Source organism: Zootoca vivipara, chromosome 13 (assembly GCF_963506605.1).
Source record: "Zootoca vivipara chromosome 13, rZooViv1.1, whole genome shotgun sequence".
Classification (NCBI taxonomy): Eukaryota; Metazoa; Chordata; class Lepidosauria; order Squamata; family Lacertidae; genus Zootoca; species Zootoca vivipara.
The window spans coordinates 34,531,829-34,548,574 of record NC_083288.1 but is presented as its reverse complement, the minus strand read 5'-3'; the positions used below and the strand labels follow the sequence as shown (position 1 = coordinate 34,548,574).

General features: G+C 49.2%; 1 protein-coding gene across 2 annotated transcripts; it reads right to left on the bottom strand.

Annotated features, from left to right (window-relative positions):
- Positions 1-937: 937 nt before the first annotated feature.
- Positions 938-16,627, bottom strand: CD37 (CD37 molecule). 2 transcript variants are annotated; one of them, XM_035134758.2, is made up of 9 exons: positions 16,468-16,627; positions 13,713-13,787; positions 13,459-13,531; positions 12,526-12,650; positions 11,589-11,663; positions 10,072-10,176; positions 9,256-9,465; positions 7,855-7,938; positions 938-3,164 (listed from the first exon to the last, which is right to left on the bottom strand). In XM_035134758.2, exons 2-9 carry the CDS (start codon positions 13,776-13,778, stop codon positions 3,087-3,089), a joined length of 816 nt encoding a protein of 271 aa, XP_034990649.1. In that variant the 5' UTR covers positions 13,779-13,787; positions 16,468-16,627; the 3' UTR covers positions 938-3,086. The 2 variants fall into 2 exon arrangements, with proteins under 2 accessions (XP_034990649.1, XP_034990650.1); XM_035134759.2 differs by lacking the exon at positions 16,468-16,627 and adding an exon at positions 16,397-16,416.
- Between the last annotated feature and the right edge of the window lie 119 nt (positions 16,628-16,746).

Sequence of the window (16,746 nt, the reverse complement as noted above, 5' to 3'; positions counted from 1 at the left end):
TGGAGGTCTGAGTGATTTTTCGTTTCCCCTTCAGCCCATTCTCACTCGAGAGGCCTGTAGGTTTGCAACTTTTGCTGTGGGGTTGACTGCTTTGGAGGGCAGGGTGGAAGGGTTTATTAGCAGACGGGGTTGGAGCAGGCCAACCCTTTCTTGGGTTTTGTACTTGGGGGTGGTGCTGTGATCTAAACCACTGAGCCTCTTGGGCTTGCTGAGCAGAAGGTTGGTGGTTCGAATCCCTGCAACGGAGCGAGCTCCCATTTCTCTGTCCCAGCTCCTGCCAACCTAGCAGTTCAAAAGCATGCCAGTGCAAGTAGATAATAGGTACCGGTACCGCTGCAGCAGGAAGATAAACGTGCGCTCTGGTTTCTGTCACGGTGTCTCATTGCGCCAGAAGCGGTTTAGTCATGCTGGCCACATGACCCAGAAAGCTGTCTGTGGACAAACGCCAGCTCCCTCGGCCTGAAAGCGAGATGAGCGCCGCAACCCCTTAACCGTCCAGGGGTCCTTTACCTTTTAACCTTTACTTGGGGAGCACCCCACCAGTCACAGAAACAGAGTCTGGCACGGTAGGGCAAGTCAAAAGAAGCACCAGCACTTATCGCTTGTGGAACAGCTGCAAGTCAGCAGGGTGAAGAAGAAATCCCTTGTCACGACCAGTTCTGCCACAGACCAGCTTTGGACCAAGGTACGACTTCCCAATGGCCTGTGGCACATACAACCCACTTGGGCTGGAAGGAGCCTTCTGAAAGATCCCATCAGGCTAGAGCAGCCAATGGGAGGCAGAGGTGTGGCTAAGAATGCCCTTGATAGCCATACCTCTCCTGTTCCTTGATTGTTGTCATTCTCTGAGGGTTGAGGCCTGCTTGCTGTTCTTTCTAGAGGCCATCTTGTTAGCTTGCTCACATCTCCCAGAGTGCAAAAGAACCACAGCAAAACGGCCATTCAGGGATTTTTATTTATTTATTTACAAAACAGTATAATAATAAAAAACCCAACCCACAAAATGCACAAAACAACCCCAAATACTGTTAAGAAGCAACAAGCTACGGATAAAGGTGGAATCATATATGCGTACCTCATTCCACCAGCGTCCTCCCTTTTAACCTGTGTTCCCTCACGACTCTACTATTGTCAAACATCCAAGTGGTTTGTATGCATAAACAGATACACAACACATGTAGCAAGTGTGATAAATGGGCTTTCCCATCGGACAATGTGCAGGTATAAACAAGTGGAGCAGGATAAGAAAAGTAATGACAAATGATGCGAGTTGGGTGCAACTTTTCCAAATGGTTACCAAGACGGGGGAGAAGGGGCTTCTATAGCTCCAGCCAAAGTTCTGGGAGACCACCAATGTACATATGCACACATTGACAGGACTGAGAGCAGAACATGGCCTTGTTGGGCAGCTGCCAAGACCTAGAAGTGTCCAAGCAGGACCCATGAGAAATACCTGTCCTTGGTCCCCCTTAAAATACTTGTTTCTTAGTCTTGATGCTGGATCTAGAGGCCATTTTAACTTTTCCACAATGCCCCACAGCCCCCTCAAATCTGGAGCTTGCCTGGCAGACACACATGCCCCAGACAAGCAAAGTTTTCCTCCTTCCCTGGGATGTCAAGGGTTCACAATGAAGACGTCTTTACCAGAGCTGGCTACGCTCGCTCTGAGAATGATCTGAGAATGGTAAGTGCATCCAAACTGTTGGAAGGCAACCTGTGGCCTTCCAGATGTTGAACCTGTTTGGGGTGACAGGAGTTGGGAGCCCAACAACATCTGGACGGCCACAGGTTCCCCACCTCCTGTGCAGGCAAGCTAGCTTGGGTGTGCATGCGTTAAGATTGTGAGAGACAAAAAATTGGACCAAACTTTCCACGCCGGGGAAGCCCACAGTCTCAACGTGCGCAATGACAGAATTAACAAACAGAAAATGGGAGGGGGAGATCAGGGCTGCGGATTAGAGAAGGGCTTCAGAACAGAGGTTGGAAGTTTTCTAACGGCTGGAAGGGGGAAGATTGGAGGGGACAATGGCTGTTGTTACCTAGGCATTTTCAGCATGTGCCAGTCAAATCCAGCCAAGGTGACAGAGCAAGAGTGGGCAACCTGTGGTTCATGCTGCTGGACTGTAACTTCCATCATGGCTGACCACTGCCTGTGATAGTTGGGGATGATGGGAGTTGGGAGTCCAGCAGCTGGGAGGACAACAGAATGCTCACCCCTGGGTTAGACATTACAGTACAAGGTGTAAACTGAGTGGGTTAAAAGAATTTCACAGGCACTCCCCTTATGTTTTGGAGTACAATTCCCATCAGCCCCAGCTAGGAGGGCCAGAGATTATGAGAGTTTTAGTCTAGCTAGCAATATCAAGAGGCCCACAGGTTCCCCACCCCTAATTCAAAAGGTTGCACTAAGCACCTGAGCATCATCGCTCAAAAGCATGGCTCGTCCAAGTTCTCAGTACTTTTTTCCCCTTTCGCTGCTAAATAAAATTTAAACATTTTAACATCAGCTTTGTTTTCGTACTACAAAAAGCAGGATTAATTCCGAAACAAGCTTATTAAGGAACAGTCAATAGAATTGTTATGGTTGTTATTATTAGTTTAAAAATACCTTTAAAAACATTTGCTTTCCAAGTTACGTTTTGTAATCCACTCAAGCCTGGCAGTGAACTCTTTATTCTGCCAAACAGTGCTGAAGCAGGCTCTGGCCTTGGATGTCACGAACTAAACACTCAAGAGCTAAAATAATCAGAAAAACGTCGGGACCAAATCTTTTGGCATTTTTTACATCAAATTTCGGAATGGATAAGCTTGTGGTTTGGGGGAGATGATTTAAGGGCTAAATCATCTGTTTTGCTGTATGAAGAGTTCCGCAGGGTATTGTAATGGATTCTCGCAACTCCTGAAAGTTCGATTTCTTTTACCAAGGTTATGGTAGAACCAATCCCAGCTCTGTGAAAGGAAAGATTAGGTAGAGAATCTCCATAGGCACCTTGCAGCCCTGACGTGGAAAGTTTTGAATTTAAGGGGATGGATTCCATTGCCGCCCCCTATAAAGTCTGGAACTCTGGGAAGTGGCGATTCGCCTCCTAGGAATAGCGAGTGAGCTTGTCATAGTTGGGCCCGATGGTCCTACACAGAAACATCGATAGCGTCATGAGGCAGAGCTGTGGGAAGAGAGAGATCCTGTTATAAGAGGGCTCACGTTGCCGCTCTGATACAACCGCCGACACCAATGCGGGGCAGCTCCAGCTGGGGCATTTTGTGGGGCATTGATCACCCAAAAGGTGGACCTCACAGGAGACACCAGGGCAGGCTTCACATTCTGGAGTTGCCTGGGCTTTTGAAAAACAGGTTTACGGAAGAAAGCAGAAGGCCATTATCTCTCCACCCGCCCCCGCCCCAATCTAGCTGGATAAGGAGGGAGGAGAAGTTGAATTATCTACAGACAGTGTTTGAAATCCCCCAGGTGCCAACTAGTGCGGGTCCAACTGCCACCACATGGAGACCTCGTGATGCCAGGTTGGCAACTGACATCTCCATCTGGCTGGGCCCGCCAGCTTTCTTAAACAGGTCAGCAGAAAAGCTTGTTTATTGCATTTATATCCCACCTTTTTCTCCAAAGAGTACACGGTTCACACACACCCATCTCAGTTAATCCCTACAATGACCCTGTGAGGAAGGCTAAGAGTCTGTGACTGGCCCAAGATCATGGCTGAGTGGGGATTTGAACCTTGATCTCTCAGGTCTGATACTTTAACCATGACACCACACTGGCTTCCTAGATTCCAGCTACAGACCAGCTCTATGAATTCCCGGTAAGTAGGTAAGTAAATAAATATGGGGAAAGCAAAATGTCACTTAAGGATCTGAAATATTTTCCTTGATGCCTGAATTTTTTTTATTATGGGTTGTTTTATTTGATGCTTTAGTGTGTTGTAAACCACTTTGAGGTACACTTTCATTTACCCTTCCAGCAACCCCAAGGAGGAGGCAGGCAATCGTAACACCCATTTTGCACATGGAGAGGAAGTGCCTCACTCAATGCTTTATTCGTGGAAGTGGCTGAACATGAGCTCGCATCTCCTGCAAAAGAGTTTCTACACAGCTGCGCAGTCCATTTCCCCTGCCAGAACTTGCACCTCAACGCAGGCCCATCTCAGCACAGGCTGAGGTAGGAGTTCCAGGGTGAGCACCCGAGGCCCAGCAACCCGCAGTTTTATCTGTAGGAGCGTGCATGCACACACATGCCGCATGTGCTCCACACACATGGCAATCCCAAGGCCAACACAATGCGGGGCTTGCCAGAACCGCCTCATTCTTGCAGTTAAAGCGCCGTTCCTTAGGTAGAAGGATTCAGTCCCTGGCCACCATATTTCCAGGCGGTCTAATAGCCGAGGCCCACACACCTACAGCACTCAAAAGGACATACAGCTTCTGGGGGGGTGGGCCGCAGACCAGCATAGGAACATGCAACATCTGACATAAGGATCACAAGACAATGCGTACAGAGCACTCTGAACATTCGTAAACACTACACAAGTGCTAATTATTTTGTTATCAACATGAAAAAACACCCTGCTTTTCTTCTACTCTGGAAGGCAATGCTGCCCTTGCGCCAGTGACAATAGACATTGTTCCGCTACGGACCAAATCTATTCAAAACATTCAGATTCGGTTTATGAAGCGGAAGCATGCTGGGGTCCACCTTCATTTCAATCTGTGCACTTCGACCTGGAAAGCCCCACTTGCCATTCGTTCCAGATATAAATAGGCAGGCAGCAATTACTCAGTGGTTCAGGCAGGGAAGCAGGGAGAGCACTCTAGGAACACAGGGCAGCTGCCTTGCACTGTACAGAGTCAGACCCTTGGCTCCCTCTGTCTCAGCGTTGTCCACACACCAGCAGTGGCTCTTCAGGATTTCAAGGCAGGGATCTCTTGAGACCCTCTGCGTGCAAAGCAGGTGAATGCATTATTCTATATTATTTTATTCTTTGGTTTTGCTTTTCTTTTTTTCTTTTTCGGAGCTTTGTGTTATTTGTTTTTTTTTTAATATACATGCTCTTGCCTTGGCATTCCAAAGAGCTGCTGTGTCTAAATACTGGCATCGGAATGGAAGGAGATGCTGACGAGGCCAGAATAGTGTGTGCATCTTGGAGGGAGCAGGGTGGGTTATCAGTAATAATTCCTCCCTCCCTAGAAATAACCACTCTGAATTCCCTCCTGTTGCATTTTAGCTATACTGTATTTTGAAATGTTCTTTCTAGCCCCTCCACCGCTTTCTCGTTCTCTTTCCCCTTCTCTCTTTTATGGAGGGTAGAGGCTCAGGCACTCTAAACACTTCCTCTTCTTGCTCTGAGGGGGCATCAAGGCTCCCCTTGCAAAGCAGCACAGAGGGCAGGCACATGGCAACTGACTGCGAGGAGGAAAAGGGGGAAAGGAGGCGTCGATACACAGAGATCTGCAGCAGCTAAATCCCTACCAGCCAGAGGAAAAGCTCAGCCTTCCCACTTCACCTGGAGTAATTACCTTGCCAATACTCGAAGTAGATGTCCCTGTGCGGGCAACAGCAAAGGGTTTAAAATAAGCAAAAAATAAATAGACAGAGGAGGTTTGGGAGAGTGCACTTGGGGAGGGAGCACAATGAAAACATGCAATTCCTGGTGTGTGGATGGGTGTGTTGCTTTGTGTAGCCAACCAAAACACTGCATTCACAGGCAAGCCTGGACACATGGCAGGGAGGTGCTTTTCCGCATAACTGCAGCAGCCAACACACAAAGCATGCAAGCAGGCCTCAGCACCCCACTTGCCGGTGCCAGCAGGGCAGTCCACATGCCCTTACTGGGCAGGTGTTGATCACACAGCACACTATATAAAGGCCCAAACATCTGAGACAGGAGTCTGCCAAGCTGCTGGAGGTGGCAGTGACGAGAGCCAGAAGGATGGCGGAGGTGAGAGTAGAAGGAACACCCCATTCATTCATTCATTCATTCACTCCCTCCCTGTTATATCCCACCTTTCCTTCAAGGAGCCCAAGGTGGTGCACATGGCTCTTCGGCTCTCCATTTTATCCCCCCAACCACCCTGCGAGGTAGGCTAAGAGTGAGTGACTGGCCCGACGTGACCCAGTGAGCTTCATGGCTGAATGGGGATTTGAACCCTGGTCTCCCAGATCCTAGTCTGACACTCTAACAGCTACACCATGCTGGATACTGGATCCATGCCATGAAGCAACGCTGCACAGGTCTTCCAGATTCAAAGGCAACTCTGGTTCCCCTGTTGGTAGCGGTGTTGTTAAGAGGGTGGCTCAGCCCCTGGTGTTTCGTGGGAGGCCCTAGATCAAGTGCTCTTCCGTCGGCATCCCACCTTGTTTCGTTTAGTTTGTTTGTTAATGCTTATAGGGAAACTAGGGCACATTGACACACAGTTACGGGGGGGGGGGGGGGGTCAGACACCCACCATCTTAATTTCCCAGAGACATCTATACAATCTGCATATGCAAGTTTTATGCAAATTACCTTGTAACACACTCGCCTGATAGATTAACCAGGCAAACTCAGACTCCCCAAATGCCCTCTCACTTAACACTGAAGCCTTGCCTGTGTGCCACATGATCAGTGGTTTTGAAACCAGACAGCTCAAAGCTGCAGTTTGCTTTCCCTAAAAATCTATAGAAACAGCAGTCCTCCAAAATGAGTTCTCCATAACCCACCCCAAATTCTGCTTCCCCAACCTAGGAAGCCATTCAGGAAGAACCCCTTCTCCCCACAAAGACAAAAACAAACAAACCCATAATCTGAGAATTCAGGGGAAGCACAGGCCAAGAATTCACAATGACTTCAATATGCTAGCAAGAGGTTTTGATGGCCAGCACACACACAAGACCAAAACCATGCACAGGCCATACAAATAAAAGCCCACACAAATGTACATAGCTAATATACCAAGGCAGGCCCTTGAGCAAAACCACATCAGTGCATGCATACATATACACTCCCATCTGCCACCTGCTGGGGAAGTAGAGGATCTCATGGGAGCCACCACTATGCAAGTCCCCGTGCTCTAGTGCGCTGATCAGGATCATGCACAGCAGCTGCAGGAACTACAAGAAAGGTTTTAGGCTGAAGAGGGGAAAGGGCAGACCATCTCTCACCTACCATAGCATAATTCCACAGTCAACAGCACTTAGTGGTCCAGACTGGAGCATCACTTACAGGCACCGCTTGTGGTTTTCCTCCGCAGAGCACCAAGGTGGCAGCACCGGTATGCGTCCCCTTTTTGCTCAGCAACAGAAATACCCTCGGGTCTCTGTAGGAACTGCATCCACAGAGAAGACCCTCCCCCCACTCGCTCGACCACTTATATTCTGGGTGAATAGAGGGTTGCACAACTGAAGGCCTAGAGCCTCTGTCTTTCTGAGAAGCGAGCACTTCTTATTGCAAGGTGGGACAAATGAAAGATAAATAGCTCCAGCGGCTTCGGGGGGGGGCGCAGATCGAGCAAATAAGTAGCGGATGGCATAGCGGTGTGGTAGCGCTCACCTGACCTCCAAGCAGTGGAGTCGCTGCTGCTTACTGGGAGGGAGAGGGGCGAGGCGGCAGAGGGGTGGTGCAAACACGCCAGCAGGAGCAGCAGACTGGCTGCTGCGGTGCGTTCGCACCGTGCCAGCCTCTTTGTTGCTGCCTCGCCCTCTCCTTCCTGGTAAGCAGCAGCGACTCAGCTGCCGGGAGGCCAGGGAAGCGGCAGAGCTCCACCGCAACCTCCGCTACTATTGGCAATGCCGGCACTTCTGCTCCTTGCACAGCTGCGGGGAACAGCGGCCACACCAACCTGCAGCAGCTTGCCCAGACCTCTTACCTCCAGGAGCGCAATCCCAAGGCTGATCCCCACAATGGTGACGATGTTATTTGTGAGCCAGGTCTGGACACCATCCATGCAGCCCTACAATTGGACAAAGGAGTATTTGTTATATATATAAAAAGGCTGCTTGCTTGCATGCATGCGTGTTCCGAGAAGATAAGAGCTGTCAAGCCCACCATTCTGCGTCCCAGACAGCAACCAAATGCATCCAAGAAGTCCGGGAGCAGGGCAGCAAGGCAATAGCCTGCCACAAGTTCTGTATTCAGCTATGCACTGCTTCTGAACATGGAGATTCCATTTGGTTACAACGGCCAATCGCCACTCCAAGTCCTGTCCTCCATTAACTTGCTTAATTACCCATTTAAAGCCCTCCAAACTGGTGGCCATTCCCAGCAGTGGATGCCAACAGGGAAGGATTGGGGGGCAGATGTCCAGCCCCACTCCCAGGAGACTGAAACAGAGAACCACCGGTCCCCCCACAGCAGAGCTGTGTTTCTGCATTTTGAAGTGAAGTGAAAATGTTGCAATCGAAAAAGCAGTCCCCTTCCCCCACCCCACCACTGCCTGGTAAAACCATGGTCTAGCATGGTCAAAACTGCCCCACTGTTACCCCCACCTTGCACGAGAGTGCATCCCATAAATTAACTACACAGTATGTGAAAAAGTGTTTCCTTTTGTCACTGTTCCTGAATTGACTGCCAATTCCGCCCTCCCAGCACACATTTTTACATTGATTTTTTAACAACCAATGTGCAGACAGAAGCGAAAACAAAGAATCAAACATTTAAACCATAAAGCATCACAGCCTGGAAGGACAAAAGTACGAAAAGATAACAACACAGCTCCAAAGAGATAATAATAACATGTTAACTCATGCCAAGGTTCCCTTAATAAAGATTTATAAAAGTACTCTCAACCTCCAGGTTCCATCATTATTGTGAACAAAGGTTCTATATAGGCTTAACTGAGCCAGGCATTTTGCATATATCGGGAGGCACCAAGTGACCATGTGCCCCAATATTTATATAAGAAACTAGCTGGCCCTGCCACGCGTTGCTGTGGCCCACTCTGTTAAATGGAGACTCAGAGTCCCCCTTCAGACTCCCCTCACCTTCAGAGCCCCCCTGTTTTACGTGTGCTCGCATCCCTGTGACTCCCCCCACCCTGTGCCGATCCATGACGTATCATGCCCCCTCTTCCCCCACCCCCCGGGCTCATCCCTGTGACTGGTCCCACCGTGTCCTGACCTAACCCGTCCCCTCCTCCCCCCCAACCCCCACCCAGGGGAGTCAGTACCTCCATTCGGCCTAGTATGTAAACGGGAGCAGAGGTGCTATTGAGAGGGAAGGTTTTATAGGTGCAGTACCAGTGTAGCTGCCGCCGCCTTCAGCTACTCACCATCTCATAGACGGACCATGGCTGCCCGTAAGAGTTACAGAAGCCTGCGATCTTCGGCCTCGTGGTGGGGGCAGCGGTAGTGCTGTTCCCTGGCTGGCCAGGCTGAGAGATGTTGCTGCGGCATGAGCAGGGATAGAGGTTGTAAGAGGAGTTCTTTATTATGCTGTTCTCCATCCAGTCATTGGAGAGGATCCACCCGCAACACTGGAGCTGCAGGGAGGCAAAAGAGAGAGACCATGAGAAGACAACCTGGGGGCTGGGAGGGAAACCTACCCTGCCCTGTCCAGGCACTGAACTTGGTCCATTGTGCGGGAGCCATAGCTTGAAGGCCCTTTCCACCTGGCCCAGACTCACCAGCTCTATTAAAGAGGCGCCTGGGGAGACCAGAGGGACATTGCTATGCCTGACAACCAACCCTACCTATTATATCCTTTTGTCCCATCTTTTCCAAATAGCTTTTAACTCTGATAATCTTGTTTTATTCTTTTAGTGAATTGCTTTGGGTGCTTTTCTCCTTTTTTTTACACAACTGATCAGTACATTAAACTTGCTAAATTAATTACCATATTTTTCCGTATATAAGACTAGGTTTTCCCCCTTAAAAATAATGTCAAAAATTTTATATACGAATATATGTCCCCCCCATTTTCTTAAACCTGACTCCCCAAAGATAGGGGGTGTCTTATACATGGGGGCATCTTATAGACGGGAAAATATGGTAAATAACCAAAGAAAGCCACCCATGGACATGGCAGGACGAATCAAGAAGGCAGAGAAAACTTAGGTGGGCACTTCTTCTTGAGGAAAGTATCTTACCTGCGTCTGCACATAATCCCAGCTCTCCTCCTCATCCGTGGACGGATCATACGTCCCATAGTGCTCAATTATTTCTGTGACATAGTCACCAACCTTTGTGTTGAGCTGCATGGGAACGAAAGTAAAGTTAAAAAGTCGGCTCTCCGACAGTAACAAGGGCCACATGCATTGGGGTGCTCCTATTCTCTGCATGCCCCATAGCAGGTTTCTTAATAGTGTCTTCTTGGGATGGCATGACCCCCTAAAAAAAAAGAAAAAAACGGAATTCTGGCTGTTTCCTTACCAGCTGCCCAGATACAGGCAGGGGGGAAATGAAGCCCCTGTAAACAAGGTTGAAAAATCGTGGTGCCCGGTTCCCCCTCGGTCCTTGAAAACCAAACAGAGGTGACGTACTTATCTTGAGCGGCGATCCTTCTATGGACCTACACTTGCCTCACAAACTCCTAAACAGAAGCAACTGGGTTTTCCTGTTTACTATAGGAGCTGGCTGGTTGCACAGAGCTTATTAGCTGGCCCTTGCGTCAATCACACAGCCATTCCTCCTCCCTCCAGTATAATTTAATTTAGAGAAAATTGTGCCAAATGAACGGCCTAGAAATGCTTTCTTAAAAACCTAAAACCTGCCTGAAAGCATAGAAGGGAGGGTTTAAGAATCTACAATGGAGCCAGAGCCTGAGGCTCAAGGGTGGGGAAAAGCAAGAGTTCACCAACCAGCCAAGAGAGAGGAGAGATCAAAAGCGTACCCACGGCAGGAGGGAGGCGTGGGCCTGCTTCACCCCAGCTTTCACCCTGCTCTCCCCTGCGTGTGAGTCACAAGCACTCGGAGAGGGAAAGGGAGATCAAAGGGCAAGAGCAGTCCTCTCTCGCGTGCCCCGCTTGTTCTTTCCTCCGCTCAGGCAAGGAAACCGAGGCTCGGTCGACAGCACACACAAAAAGAACGAGGCGGTGGATTTGTAAGGGGGTAGAATGAAATTTTCCACTTCAGACAACGGCAGGGGAATCTTTGGAACGCTTTCCGCCGTGTCAAACAAAACTCTCTCTGTGAGTGGAAAAACCAGCACACAGGAAGTGAGCGGAGCTAGAACCCATTCTCCCCAATGCGCTAAGTCATCTACTTTCAGGGAAACTATTATGCACAAAGTCTGTCACCTCTGCACTTTATCACTTCGTTCCAGTGTGTGTGTAGACCAGATGGGAGGCCCACATTTACAGCACACATTTGCTTCCCCCTCTGCCCCCCATAGAAGCCTGGGAGATATAGTTTGCTCCGGGTGCTGGGTTTTGTAGCTCTAGGAAGGGTAAGCTACAGTTGCCAGAATCCTTGGGTTTGGCGTGTGTGCCTTAAACGAATTACGTGTATCTAGCCTAGGGATGAAAGCGTGGTGAGAGAGAAAAACGGAGAGAAAGATAATCTGATGTTTTTTATTTGGACCGTGGTGGGGGAAATCCCAGGGCAGCCCAGCAATGACCCTCCCATGAGACACGCGGGCTTCATGTTTTATCCAAGTGCCACTTACCGTTTTGCTCTGCGAATATACCAAGATTCCAATGATGATCTGGGCCAGGAAGAGAAGGAGCAGGAAGGCGAAATACTGGTGGGGCACAGAGAACAAGAGAGGTCGGTGAGACTCAGCCAACGTCTCACCACAGCCAGGTGAGCTACTGCAGGTCTCCCTCTCACCTCCCCACAAACACTTCCTATGCCTGCAGCCCCAGGGATTCCTTCCTGACTGCTGCTTTTTACTCTGTCTCTTTCTCTCCTTGCTTTCCACAGGTACAGAATCTACCCCACACCCCATGAGAGAGACCCAGCCCTTGGATGTTTCTCCATGAGGTGGACAAGCTATTACTTCTAGGCAGGGTCCTGCACTTTCGGCACAGTCCATGGGGCTTCAGGGTTCCCAGCATGCTGTGCCTGCTGCCTGGCTGTTTGTTGGGCCACTATTCAAGGCACAGGACCCTTTCCTGCTGTAGTGACTGGCTAGCATCCAGAATATAGCCCTTCTCGGGATATCCTCCATCTTAGATGCTGATCAATAAAGGCTAAGACTGCCCCATTTTCTTTGCTGCTGTGGGGCGGCAGGTAGGCAGCCCTTCCCCCTTCTCCAGCAGCGCCGCCAACCCAAATAATATCCCTTGCCTCTTTCTGCACCTCTTCCAGCTCTACACTTTTTTTTTTTTGAGGTGGCACAGCCAGAACTGTATGCAGTATTCCAAATGCAGCAGCACAGCATGGAGTTCTATAACATTGTGAAGCTACTGGTGGTTTTATTTTCAGTCCCTCTTCCAGTCACCCCCAAGAGTGGGATTTGCCTTTTGCCACTGCCACCACATGTGCGTTCTTGACCCACCAGGTCCTGCTTCCAGAGAAGACCTGCCAACTCCCAGCAGGCCTTGCTTTTAACCCCTTATGCCAGAGTTCCTTTTCTTGGTTCTCTCTCCACACATACTTACACATCCTAGCATACATTTGATTTCCTTGAGGGAACCCAGGCATCCGAGGAATCCCATCCACATGGTGAGGATGCCGACCCCACAGAAAATATAGGACCAGATCTTGAGGGCATAATACGCCGACCCTGGAGAGGGAGTTAATAGGTAATAGTTTCCTGTCAAGAGGCCAGAGATGGCAGAGGAAGAAAAGCTGCCTTATACAGAGTCAGACCACTGGTCCATTGTCTGCTCCAGGGTTTCCCAAACTTGGGTCTCCAGCTGTTTTCAGACTACGGCTCCCATCATCCCTGACCACTGGTCCTGCTAGCCAGGGCCGTTTTAAGTGTATCTTGCGCCCTGGTTCGAAGATCCCTCCGGCGCCCCCCCCCCCCGCGGCGCCCGGCACCACCCAGCCTTGCCTTAGAGCTGGCCCTGCTGCTAGCTAGGGTTGATGGGAGTTGTAGTCCTAAAGCAACTGGGGAACCCTGGTCTACACTGACTGGCAGTGACTGCCCAGGGTTACAGGCAAGAATCTCTCCTATGTGGAGATGCCAGGGGATTGAATCTGGGACCTTCTGCACACAAGGCAAATTCTCCACCACTGAACTACGGGTCCTTCCCCCAATTTTGTTAAAAGCCTACTTCTCTCCAGCGACCTGGCTGGAAATTTTCCCTGGTATAAGGATTCAGTGAAACAACAGGTGGTTATGGGAGCATGTTCTACATGAGCTGCCATGAGCTACCCCACAGCCTTTCCCCTGCAAAACCCAAAGCGTAGATGCAGGAGAAAGCAGGACCAATAGGATGCCAAAGTGGGGGAAAGCACTGGTAGACAGCTGTAAGGAAAGGTCTGTTTTTTGTTCTCCAATAATTTCCCCAGTGGGGCTAGTGGGTGGGGTGCAGTGTCAGTTGGGACAGAGGAACCAACCCAGGAAGGAGAAGGGAAAGACTCACCTAGAACAGCCGCAAAACTGTCCCGATCAAAAAGTAGCCATAAGCCAAAGCTAAACAGAAGTCCTCCGAGGAGCTGAAAGAAACAAAGAGTGTTTATAAATCTATGTTCCTACATATTGCTTCCAAGTTTCTTTAAATCTTTCCTCACCCTCCATCAATGGGCTTCTCAAAGGGCAAATGGGAATCATACTGATGGACCCATCTAGCCTGGCATCAGGCCTGCCCCCAACCCGACCCCCCCAAAAGGTACTTACAAAGAAGAGGAAATTGAAGAGGAAAAGGAAGTACTTTGTGACAGCGATGCAACCTTTGCGGGACATTGTGCCGTCCTGTGGGGAAGGAGAAGGATGTCAAGGGGAGACACAAAATACAAATCCAGTTTGGATTGTTTTTGGCAGGGCCCGTTTCCCTCCCAGCCTCATCATGCTCCCATGTTTGTTATCTCCACACCAATCCTCGAGGAAGGCTATTTCGTCTGGGTTCTTTAATTTTCCTCTTCTTTTTTTAAGGAGCTCTAAGTTGCGGCCTCTCCCGTAACTTAGAATCCTATGTGATGAAATCATAACAGCGGCTCACGCAGTTGCTGGGGAAACGTTGGCTGTCATCTTGGGGTTGCCTGTTCCATTCCAGGCCTTGCTGGTTGAGGTGGGGGAAAGGAAGGAGTAAGCAGAGAGGATGGAGGCCTCTCCTCCACACCCCAACCCTGATCCAGGCCTCGCTTATCATTGCAGCTGACAACTGCTTCCATGTGATAAAACAGTCCCACCCATTCTTCTATTGGGTTGCCAGTTGTTTAGCCTGTCATTTCAGCTATGCCTTTAAAAACATTTAGAGGAACGGATAATCTTTATTTCCACATTGTAGGAAGCTTTATCGGCATGTCAAAAGCTGCTGCTGGAAGGCCCAATATTTTTTTATTTTCTGGTCAGTTGGAAAGCCTATCTACTAGACGCGCACACGCACACACACACCCTCTCCAAAACCACACAGTTTCCATCTGGCTGCAAGATCTGGGCCTGCACTGTCTCCAAGTGGCCTGCATTGTCTCTGAAGCTTTGACCACAGCCTCACAGCAGCAGAGTCCAATATGAGGAACCGTTCTTAGGTTTATCAAAAAAGCAGGTAGACAGCAGCAATAGAGATTGCAGAGGGACAACTATCTACTGCGGCAAGTGTATAGGACAGGCACCATTTAACTTTCCAAATTAAGATGCTTTGCAAGTTTCAAGCTACATTCTTAGAAGCAGAAGCTCTCATTAAAGATAGCTATACAGATCCACAGGCAGAGATAGATTAGAATATACCAGCAGCAAACTCATTCTCCGAGTGTGGATCCTTATATAGCTAAACAGCAACATCCACACTAAGTTTTACAGAAGTACCCCCAAAAAGTGGATTGATGGGGCACTACAAAACAACCCATTGAGGGCTGAACATGCTCAGTGGTTATGGAATGCTGACTGGTAGTTCAGGGACTTGAAAAACCAGGTGCAAGGGAGAATGGAATGGAGTGTCCTGGGAAAGGTCAGGGCTGGCTGGTTGGCTAGCTGGAACTCTTAACAGTAGCACTCTAGCCTACAACATTTTGCTGCAGGTCCCACCCATATTACTGAATACAGTTGCCCTGTGTGTGTGGCCTTCCTGAAGGCATCTTGTTGGCCCCTGTAATAAAGCAAGATGTTGAACTAGAACTTTTGCTCAGGGCCAACAAGGATCTGTTCATGTCTAGACATGTGGTGGAAGAAAATGCACTCTACACATGGCCAGAGGCATTCTCACTGTACGTCACATGTTCCCACTACCCTCAGAAAGATCTTTCAGAAATTAGACTTGCTAGCAGGACAGATGATATCATCTCAGAGCAGACCAGAAGAGGAAGTGGTTGTTTCTGAAGGTGCTGCGCATCATGGATTCTCAGAAAGAGACAGGCTCACTTCCTGGGCTCCTTAGGCAACTGATTTTTATCATCTCTCTCACAAATCTCTGTCTTCTTGCATGCAAGACCCACAGACTCACTCCTCTGCCTTTCCATTGGCTGAGCTAATAACTCACATCTGCAGCAGTGGCAGTTCACACACATCTATATGCCACTCTCATTTGTGAAAACACAGGCCTCTGTCACATCTGCTCATTCACACCCTGTTTCAGCAAGACGGTTCAAGCTCTGCTCATCATTGTTATGCATACAGAAGTATGCGCAATCCGGATCACTTATGTAAGCTGTGCATGACACATTTACACTCATGGGAACGTCTCGAGTTGCACAAGAGCTTTTCAGATTCCGTGTACAAGTGAGCTCTCTCATATGTGCCGGTTCACAACCAGTGTCTGGCCTCATGGACCTTAAAGAGCACACCAGCCTTCAGCTACATGGGTGTTTTGCACAAGGGCACTTTTAAATACTTTGCACACACCAGACAGACAGGCGTTTTGACAAGGACAGGCGTTTTTGCTGGGTTTCCTCAATAGACAGTCAGTAGCAAAATGACATAATAAACCACAAATCAACAAGTCATGATCCTCTTTGTCAAAGTCCCTTGGGTCCACACATACTGTCCACATGTATGCCTCATTTCTACACGAACAGTTCTCTCTTCTTCTGCCAAACAGGCTTTTTATTCTAAACTGGTTTCATCCCACCCAGCCTCACAGTGACACTATCACTGACTCTGAGGCCTCGAAACATATCACGCCCCAAGATTCCCTCTCAACTTCTGCCCCATAAGCAGCCCACCCGCATCTCCAGCCAAGCCCACCCCCATCACTTGCCCCATAGATGACTCACTCAAAAATTAACCCCACGCTCTGCGATCAAGGATGTTATTCGAGGACCGAGTTTGGATCTCTGAGCTATGAGCCAACAGTCCCAACCCCAGATATTTTATTTAAAAACGCCCTTATTCGCTTTTATTCCCCATCCCCTCCATCTCCTACTGACCTCTTGAGCCTACAATGTTCTGCCCTGGGACTTCTCAGCGTTCATTAAAACCCGATATAGGAATGGCTCACCTTTCTGTATCACCCAAGCAGCCTTTTGCCTCTTCTTTCTGCTTTGGCTGCTATCTCAGCCTCTCGCTCCTCTCTGCTCCCCGCAACCACCTAATAACTCGCCTTTTTTTGACGGTCCAAAGTTTCCAAACTTCGCTCATCCACCCAAAGGGGCCCACCTCCCTCATTTGCGCCTCGCGTTTCTGATTGGCTGCCAGATGAGCAAAGGAGGCGGGGCTTGTATATTAACAATTAATAGATTCCAGCGTTCCACCCACAGCCGCCAGTTTCCAGCCACCC